This window comes from Asparagus officinalis, chromosome 1 (genome assembly GCF_001876935.1).
Source record: "Asparagus officinalis chromosome 1, Aspof.V1, whole genome shotgun sequence".
NCBI classification, from domain to species: domain Eukaryota; kingdom Viridiplantae; phylum Streptophyta; class Magnoliopsida; order Asparagales; family Asparagaceae; genus Asparagus; species Asparagus officinalis.
This window is the reverse complement of record NC_033794.1, coordinates 98,803,185-98,813,652: the sequence shown is the minus strand read 5'-3', so window position 1 is coordinate 98,813,652 and position 10,468 is coordinate 98,803,185. Positions and strand designations below refer to the sequence as shown.

General features: G+C 42.7%; 1 protein-coding gene across 1 annotated transcript in view; it reads left to right on the top strand.

Moving 5' to 3' along the window:
- The window catches only part of LOC109828772 (probable cellulose synthase A catalytic subunit 1 [UDP-forming]), a 19,979-nt gene continuing 10,634 nt past the window's right edge, over positions 1,124 to 10,468 (top strand). The window contains 5 exon segments of the mRNA XM_020395700.1: positions 1,124 to 1,204; positions 2,105 to 2,300; positions 2,844 to 3,034; positions 9,849 to 9,966; positions 10,071 to 10,257. Of these exon segments, the coding sequence (XP_020251289.1) occupies positions 1,124 to 1,204; positions 2,105 to 2,300; positions 2,844 to 3,034; positions 9,849 to 9,966; positions 10,071 to 10,257 (773 nt within the window).

The following is a 10,468-nucleotide window of genomic DNA, read 5'->3' as shown; positions in this document are numbered from 1 at the left end:
TAGGTACATTCAATTTTTTGATTTACTATTAAAAAAAATTAAAATTAGGTTTCGAGTGTATGATAGTTACACAATACTGGAAGCCCAATTTGATTCGTATGACCTGATTTCACAGAAGAATGAAAGTTATGATTAATTTAATTAATAAAACAAGAAGCTAACAAGCTTGATGTACTAATAAAACAAGAGGTAATGGATCATAAGAAGTCAAGATTTAATACTAATAAATGACCTTTTATAAAACAAAAAGGGAAAATTGTGTCAATGCCTCAAAAGTAATATCTTGATGCAGCCCCTTCACTTTTTTCCCATGTGGTACAGCCCCAAGAAGTGTGACATCTTGTGCTACAGTCCTCTTTTAGTAATTATTACCAGCCAACTAAGTATAGAAAGAATAAAAATTATAAAAACCCTAAAATGCCATTATCTTTTTTATGTTAGGTCTATTTAGAACTAACATGAACTCTTATTAGAACTAACATGAACTCCAATTAGAACTAACGCGAACTTTTATTAGAACTAATTTAATTCTTTTTAAATCTAATTTAAATCATGTTATGTCTAATTTAATTCTAATTAGTTCTAAATATATCTAACATGAAAGAGATAATGGCATTTTAGGGTTTTGTACTTTTTATCCTCTCTCTATGCTGAGTTAGCGGATAATAATTGCTAAAAGAGGGCTGAAGTACAAGATGTCACACTTTTTGGAGCTGACTCACATGGGGGAAAAAAAATAGAGGGGCTAAACCAGGAAGATATGACTTTTGGGACATTGACACAATTTTCCCAAACAAAAAAGGATACAGAAAAAAAAATCTAATGCGAGGATAATAGAAAGGTGGCAGTTACTAACTAATATGAAAATAGACTAATTTGTTTGTTTACGGGGGGCAGAGCCGGTAATAATCTCACCAGCAAAGTTTGCAGCAAGAAACAGAGTAAGAAATAAAAAGCGAAGATCACACAGCTTTGGCCTTTGGGCTGAGAGAAGAGAAGGAAAGAAAAGACTGACTCTCTCTCTCTCTTTCTCTCTCTCTCTCTCTCTAGATTCTCTCTCTAAAATCTCTTTCGACAGAAACAAATGTTCGCCTATTGAAGCGATCTTCAGTGATCGGAGACAATGGCGGCGAATGCCGGAATGGTGGCGGGCTCTCACAAGAGGAACGAGTTCGTCATGATTCGGCACGAAGAAGAATCTGGGGTGAGATTTTTTTTATTTAGAAATCTTCTGATTCGGATTTTTGTTTATTTTGAATCTTTTTTTAGTTTTAAGAATCAGAGGGATCTTTTTTGTTGATTTATCAGTGAATTTTATGCTTGGATCTGCCTGGGGACTGGAAATTTCTCATTTTAGTCCATGGATCTTTGGATGGAGTCAATTTGATTGGGGTTGGACTTGGTCACTTGGGATTTCACTGATTTTGATCGAATTGGGAAAATGTAAATGGATTGATTGTATTGGTTAGTGAAGTAATTGAAGAACAATTGGATGTAGTTGAATGTTGTATTATTTATTTATTTATTTATATTAGGGTTTAAATCTGTTGGGGTTTGGATTAGGTTTTTCTGTTTTATAATGGAATTAGGTAGTGGGATTAGATTGATCAAAATAAAAGGAGTTTAATATCGGTTAATCGAGGCCATGGTTTCTTTTCTCTGAGTTTTGGTAATGAATTTGTCACTTGGGTGTGTTGGGGTCGATTGTCGGTTTTAATCTTGCAGACTATCCTATTGATGTAGCCAATTTACATCCTAAATTTCAAAAATTACAAGAAAAAGTGAAAAGATAGGTCCTTGGAGTACATGTGCTTTACAAAAACAAAGTCGTATTCTTTATATTAGATCTGGGAAATTTTGACATTCTCTACTTGTATGCATCTTCCATACGTAACATCCATCATTAAGATGATCATGCTAAGTTTATGTTTCAATTAATGTGTGCTGAGCTCGCGATTTATCTACCTCTCCTGTTTATCTTGGTCACTGTTCTTTTCTAAACTTGTGTTTTCATAGTCTTATTCTGATGCTTATCTAATAAATGAAGTATGCTGCTTCGATAGGGAATTGAAACTCCTAACCTTTATTTCTATTGATAATACAGCCCAAGCCCATGAAAAACGTTGCTGGCCAAGTGTGCCAGATCTGTGGAGATACTGTAGGGCTCACAGTGACAGGAGAAGTTTTTGTTGCTTGCAATGAGTGTGCTTTCCCAGTTTGCCGCCCTTGCTATGAGTATGAGAGGAAGGATGGAAATCAATGTTGCCCTCAATGCAAGACTAGGTACAAAAGACAGAAAGGTCAGTTAACTCACTGTAATTTTTGCCGTCTTTTGTATGTTGGTGTACTGCAGTCTTGACTAGATGGGTTAAGATTTATTGGTTCACAGGTCTCACAGACGCAGACAATTTGGCTAAGGTGTAAATTCAGTATACAAGAAAATTTGGCATATTCCTGGATGCCTGAGTAAACTAATAAGAAATAAAAATAAAAATGACACTCCATTCTCTATTTGTATTTTCATGAAAAATGAGTGACGAGCAAAATATGTCATCCTCTTAATCTGATTAAGGATTACATGATTGTGTTGTGCACATTGATAATACCATAAAAGTTCAGTTTGCTTCATGAACATAACCAGGAACTTAGGAATTTCTTGACAAGACGTGCATGTATTTATTGCTTCGGTCAGAGTTTGAATAATCCGCAAACAAAACGGGAACAATTTAGTCTCTTTCCGATAATTCTAATGCCAGTGACTTCAATGTTTTTTAAATCTCTTTTTGCTTTGCCTTCTCATCGAGTGAACATTTATGATTAATGATGAGGTCTTTGAAATTCAGGTAGTCCTCGAGTTGAGGGAGATGATGAAGAGGATGGAGTCGATGATCTGGAAAATGAGTTCAATTACACTCAAGGAAATTGCAGGGCACTACGTACATGGCAACAAGGCCACGAAGAAGACATTGATTTGTCTTCATCATCCAGACACGAGTCACAACACCGTATTCCATGCTTGACCAGTGGGCAGCAGGTATGCAAAACATTTCTCTTGATATTTGATACGAGTCGCCGTGCGAGCACTCTTGATCGCGGAATTATCAAGAGTGGGTAAAGAAGAAAACGACTGAAGAACACAAGAGTTATAATTAGGATGAAGGAAAATACCTTCTCTAGATTATGAGAAACAATTGGATTTACAAAATCTCTCTCTCACAATCTCTCTAGATCAAAGAACAACCTCCCTGATCTCTTTTCTGATTACAAACTGAGTTCTAAACCCTAGAAAAGTCGTGTTTCTATTTATACTAAACAGAAATCCCAACTGGAGCAGGAAACAGACCCAGGCCCGGATCCGCGACGCGGTCGACCGCAGTGCCCAAGTCGGTCGACCGGTCAGAACGACGAAATCTGGAAAATCGATTACAGGGTTCTCCGGTCGACCGCAGTGCCACCATCGGTCGACCGATCTCAGTCCCGAGACACAGTTGGGGTCCGTGCACGATGCGGTCGACCGCCGTGACCACGCCGGTCGACCGGACAGAGTCCAACTGTAATTTCTGCAGTTTTGATGAATCCTTTCGACTTCGTTGCTTCCAATGGCCTCGTCCACGACTCCTCTACTCTATTCTCAAGATACCATGAGAATCATCTATCCTCAAGCTCCCATGAGGATCGCTAAGCTCCCGAAGAGAAGATACACCCGTATCATGGGTCCCCCCTTTAGGAACTTGAAGTCCCATTCAAGTTAGAACTTCAGCTGAGGGAACTCGCGAGCCCCTCCTTCTCTGTTGAACCACTTGGCCTTGCTAGGGACCTGGCCTTGACGTCCAATGAGAAACGACTCCTTCGTCCCCCGTCTCGTCTTAGTCGTCTTCTGTTCCAAAATGCAATCTTCTTTTAGTGGCTCCTCTCTATCAAACCACAAGTCTTCAACATGCGGTAAGATCATCTTGTCATCACCTTCATCATCCAATAATGGAGGCTCAAACAACTTCAAGTACTCGGCATTGATCACCGAATACATGCCTAAGTAAGGTGGCAAATCTAAACGAAAAGCGTTGTCGCCAATCTGATCGATAATCCGAAATGGACCATAACGAATAGGCTTCAACTTCTTCCCTTCTCCTTTGAGCCTCTCCTTACCTAATTTTAGCCATACCATATCGCCTTTACCAAAGTTACAAGGAACCCGATGTTGATCATGCTTCGCCTTGTACTTAGCTTGCGATTTCTTCAATTGAGCTTCAACCGTGGCATGAATATTTGCAATCTTCTCGAGAAATCACTGAGCACGTTGTCTTTCACTCCCCTCCTTGCCGTCCACTGTGGCTTCACTTGAAAACACAAGATCGAACGGGCTCGGCGGTAAAAATCCATAACAAGTCTCAAACGGTGACTTTCCGGAAGATCCATGAATTGCCCGATTAAAAGCAAACCCATAACAAGTCTCAAATGGTGACTTTCCGGAAGATCCATGAATCGCCCGATTGAAAGCAAACTGCAAATATGGTAAACTCTCATCCCAAGTCTTTGGATGCCTGGAATTATACCCCCGCAACATATGCACCATAGTCCGGTTGACTACCTCCGTTTGTCTGTCTGTTTGTGGATGAAAGGCCGTGCTCTTCTTCAATTTAGTGTCCATCAAACTCCACAAAGAATCCCAGAAATGCCCGAGAAAACGGCTATCCCGATCCGAAATAATCGAGCTCGGCAACCCAAAGTGCTTCCACACATGCTCAAAGAACAATTGTGTTGCACCCGCTCCCGTCACGGTCTTCTTACAAGGAATCAATATCACCATATTGCTGAAATGGTCCACCACAACGTACAAATAGTCATGCCCGCGCTTCGTAGTCGGCAACCCTCCTAGAAAATCCATAGAAATGCTCTCCCACGGCCTAGAAGGAACCGGTAATGGTAGGTACAATCCCCTCTTTCTGTTAGAAGGCTTCGAAATACAGCATAACTTACACCCTCCAACATACTTGGTCACATCATCAAGCATCCGTGGCCAAAACACATGTCGCCGTAGATTGAGAAGCGTTTTCTGAATGCCAAAATGCCCTTGCACACGCGAGGTATGCGCTTCCCGAATCCACTGCAACCTATCACCATCTTCCGGAATGCATAGTGATGTCCCACGATACAACAAGCCATCTTCTCCAAGTGCATACTCCCCCCTTCGACCAGCCTTCGCCTGCTCAAACACACTACCGAAGTCTCTACTGGATGCATACAGCTGTACATACTCCAAAGGAACCAAGGGCTGAATACGCGTCGCCACCAATAAAGACCTTATCGACGGAGGAGATAACATATCGGCCAACTTGTTCATCGCCCCCTTCTTGTACCTAATAATGATGTTGAAAGCCATCAAATAGGACATCCACTTCATGTGCCGTGCTTGCTGTAGCTTTGTCTGGGCATGTAAGAACTCCAACGGCTTGTGATCCGAATGCACGACCACCTCCTTCCCTAACAAGTACACACTCCAATGCTTAATTGCTTGATATAGTGCATAGAACTCATTGTCGTAGGTTGGGTAGTTCGCAATAGCACCCGAAAACTTCTCAGAATGGTATTCCACCGGTTTCCCATCCTGAATCAACACCGCGCCCATCGCATAATTAGACGCGTCGGTCTCTACCTCGAAAGTCCGCTGCAAATTCGGCAATGCCAACACCGGTGCCTCCGAGATCTTTCTTTTTAGCAACTGAAAAGCCTCCTCATGCGTCCTTCCCCACTCAAACTGAACTTTAGCCTTTGTGAGGCCATGTAACGGTGCCGCATAAGTCGAAAAATGTCGAATGAACTTGCGCAAATACTGGCAAGCCCCCATGAAGCTCCTCACCTCAGTCACTGTCTTCGGCGTCGGCCACTTTGTGATCACCTCCACCTTGCCTGGATCTATCCTCCGCTGGCCCTTCCCTACGATGAAGCCGAGATACACCAACTCGTCCTTCCCGAACTCGCACTTTTTCCCGTTGAGCTTCAGCTGTCCGTCCTGCAACACTTCAAATACCTTCTCAACATGAACGAGATGCTCCTCCCAAGTCCTGCTGTACACCAAGATATCATCAAGGTAAACTATCACAAAATCCTCTATAAATGGTCGCAACAAATCATTCATAAGCCTCATAAAGTTAGCCGGAGCATTGCACAATCCAAACGGCATCACCAACCACTCGAACAGGCCTTGCTTGGTCTTGAACGCAGTCTTCCAGGTATCTTCCTCCCGAATCCTCACCTGATGGTAACCAAACTTCAAATCCAGCTTCGTGAAAAACCTCGCTCCCTCCAACTGGTCCATAAGATCATCGATCCGCGGTAATGGGTAGCGATTCTTGATTGTGATCTTGTTGAGTGCCCGATAATCTACGCACATGCGCCAACCTCCATCCTTTTTGGGCACCAACAACACTGGTGACCCGCAAGGCGAACAACTTGGCACAATCACTCCTGTCTCCAAGAGCTCCTGAACTTGCTTCTTGATCTCCTCGGACTCTAGTACTGATGTGCGGTATAGGCCTATGTTAGGTAAGGAACTCTCCCCGGTCAACATAATCTCATGCTCTACACCTCTACGCGGTGGTAGCCCCGTGATCTCCGAAAATAAGTCCGCATACTTGACCTTCAACCTGTCAAGATCTCCCTCCTGGCGCTTGCTCAAGGTAGACAAGCACATCCTACTCAGCTGCTCTTCATACGGCCGAATGAACAATAAAACGAACTTCCTGCCCATGTTCACCAACCTCTTAGCCTAAGTCACTGTCACCAAGCTCGTCTCCTGTGGAAGAGACGCCGAACGAAAAACGAATTGCTCGCCATCCTTGGTGAACGTATACTTTTGGGCTCGCCGATCATATACTGCGTATCTATCCCACAAATAAGGATTGCCCAAAATAACTTGGCAAACATCTAACGGAACCACGTCGCATGTGACCTCGTCAATATACGACTCGTGGAGTGCAAATCTGAATGAACACTGGTTCACTACACTCAATCCCGCCTCCTTCTGAATCCACCCTAATGGATAGGGCTTTGGATGCTTCACCGTCTTCAATCCCAGCTTCTGTACTAATGCCTCAGATATCAGATTTTTCTGACTCCCTGGATCTACAATAGCATCCACTAAGCTGGTCTTGACCTGCAATTTCAGAACAAAGAGCTGCTCCCTCGGGTCGTCATCTTCCTTGGTAGCCTGCTTCCCCGCCATAAGGTTGAGACTGCTATTGGGTTCGGTCATCCCGGGAACCTCCTTCGGACCCTGTGCTATCACGTACGCCTTCTTCTCCTCCTTCTTCTTCAATCCTTTTGGCTTCAGATGAGAATACTTATCCCAGCAACGATCAGCCACATGCCCTGTCTGCTTGCAGGGATTACATGTCAATCCTGCCTTCCCCGAGTCAACCTTCTTCTTCTCATCCTTAGACTGAGAGCCACCCGTCTTGCTCCCCGATGGTTTGGAATCCCCCTTTGTCTCGTTGCCCTTCTTCTGCCGGCCCTCAATGGCAATGGCCTTCACGCTCGCCTCTGCGATTGTCTCCACTGAAAACAGCTTCATCTCCTTCCGGATGTAATCATTCAGACCCGCCATGTACTTCATGAAGATGGGATACTCGTCTGTTGCGATGTTTAGAACCATCGCCTGCTGCTGGAACTCCGTCGTATACTCCTGAACGGTCTGATTAAACTTTTGGCGCAAGCCATACCACTTGTACCAACGCTCCTCAAGGAACCCTACTGGATAGAACTGTTTACGAAGTAGTTCCTTGAACTTGTTCCACGACGCCGCTTTCCTCTCCTGTTTGCAATAGGATTTCCACCACGTCAAAGCGTGCCCGGAAAGCTTCAATGTCGCGAACACTATCTTCTCCTTGGACGAATATCCGTAGAGAGTGAAGTACATCTCCATACGTTCGATCCAATCATCAAGCTTCTCCACGTTGATACTCCCATCATAAACAGGAATCTCAACCTTGAAGTCAATCTTCAGATTCTGGTAATGATTCTTACCCCCTTGATGGCCAGCAGTCTTGACAATCTCAGTCTCCCCCTCTGAATCAGATTCCTCGTGTTCCTCGTCGGATTCGACGAGTTTCTTCTTGCCCTTCGAAGAAGATTCCTCCTTTTTGTCACCTCCGTTTCTGGACCCCCTCCGAGGAATTAAGGATCTCGCCAAGCTTCTTGTACTGTGAGCGAGTAAGGACCATACACAGTTCCCCCCTTCACAAGATCTAGGGCTCTGATACCAACTTGATACGAGTCGCCGTGCGAGCACTCTTGATCGCGGAATTATCAAGAGTGGGTAAAGAAGAAAACGACTGAAGAACACAAGAGTTATAATTAGGATGAAGGAAAATACCTTCTCTAGATTATGAGAATCAATTGGATTTACAAAATCTCTCTCTCACAATCTCTCTAGATCAAAGAACAACCTCCCTGATCTCTTTTCTGATTACAATCTGAGTTCTTAACCCTAGAAAAGTCGTGTTTCTATTTATACTAAACAGAAATCCCAATTGGAGCAGGAAACAGACCCAGGCCCGGAACCGCTACGCGGTCGACCGCAGTGCCTAAGGCGGTCGACCGGTCAGAACGACGAAAAACTGGAAAATCGATTACAGTGTTTCCGGTCGACCACAGCACCATCATCGGTCGACCGCTCTCAGTCCCGAGACATAGTCTGGGCCTGTGCACTAAGCGGTCGACCGCCTTGACCAATCCGGTCGACCGGCCAGAGTCCAGCTGCAGATCCTGTAGTTTTGTCGAATCCTTTGACTTCGTCACCTTCAATGGCCTCGTCCACGACTCATCTACTCTATTCTCAAGATACCATGAGAATCATCTATCCTCAAGCTCCCATGAGGATCGCTAAGCTCCCGAAGAGAAGATACACCCGTATCAATATTTGTTAGTTATTCAGTTTTAGAGGCTTCCTAATGCATCAACTTCTAATATTGTGGTTTTCATTTTAGGACTTGGTATTCCCAACTTTCATGTTGCAGGTTTTTGTTCCTCTTGGGTCCCACCTGCTAATTTTGCTTATTATTTCTTTATCCATGCTATGTCGAGTATAGAATGCCTAGCAAAACAAATATATCTTTCAAGTTTGTTTTAGTCTCTATATTTGGTTTAAATGTTGATGAAAATACATATTTTATCATGACACTTAAACTTGTAAACTGCTGAGGGCACAAAATAGTTAAATAGCTAACATTTGGAAAACCTAATGTTTGGGAATTTGACTTGGACAGGAGCTAGCTATTATCTAACCTACTTGTGCTCATTCTTCTTTTTATTGGAAAAAGAGGGAGATTTTTGCCTAACCTCATTCATTAGAGCTGCTAATTCTATGTGATGACATACTTGGCATTTTCTTGCACACACTTTAGAGATAAAGCTAACCTGCTCACCAGGTCACATTCCTTGTTTCCTCTGCAGCTAGGTTTGATATTTGTTCAAAGATCTTACCATTATGATCACTCTAGGTGTGTACTATTTCTTTATGGAAAAAGGAAGGAATATTGATGTTTAATGTAATTTCTGTCAGAAGTAATCTTTTCATAGAAGTTTCCACCACCCCTTTGCACAGTTTATATAGTTCTGTAAGTGAAGTTTATTGTTCTTTCTGCTGCTTCTATTGCTGTCTTTGTTTTTTTTCCCATCCAACGTTTACCGCCAGATCCAAGCTTTAGGGGGTTCTCGTTGTTGTCACTACGAATTGCTATAATTGTTACCAAAATGCTCTATTGTTGACATCGCTATAGAAATGAAGAACAATATGCGTATTGTTTCATTGGACTTCTTCTTGGTCTCATTTGTAAATCCACTGTCTTCAGATTTCTGGTGAAATACCAGATGCCTCACCTGATCGTCAGTCCATCAGATCATCAGGCCCCTTAGGATATGGAGACAAACGTGCTCCTTCAGTTTCTAGTGTTGATCCTAGCTTGCCAGGTGACTTGGATTTCGTTCTTCTTACTAAAGCTTGTCAATGTGCCATATCTTAGATATCAAAAGGAGTTTCCCTGAGTTCTTTGGCATTTTTCATGTGGTTGCAGTTCCTGTAAGAATTGTAGACCCTTCAAAGGACTTGAATTCATATGGTCTGGGAAGTGTTGACTGGAAGGAAAGAGTTGAAGGTTGGAAGCTCAAACAGGATAAGAATATAGTGCAGATGGCCAACAAATACCCTGATGGAAAGGGAGACATTGAAGGAACTGGTTCAAATGGTGATGATTTGCAAATGTACATAAAGCCACTGGTAGCTTTAGCATTTTTCGTACTATTTTTCATATGTATTTCTATATTCTTTATTTTTGTTTGTTTTTGACTTTTGTTCAGTCATTTGTTATGGCTTTATTTGTATTCAGTCATGACATACCTGCAGCATGTCAGACCAATATACTAAGCTTAATAGTTGCATCTAATGCTTGTCAATATAGTGGTTGGTTGGTCT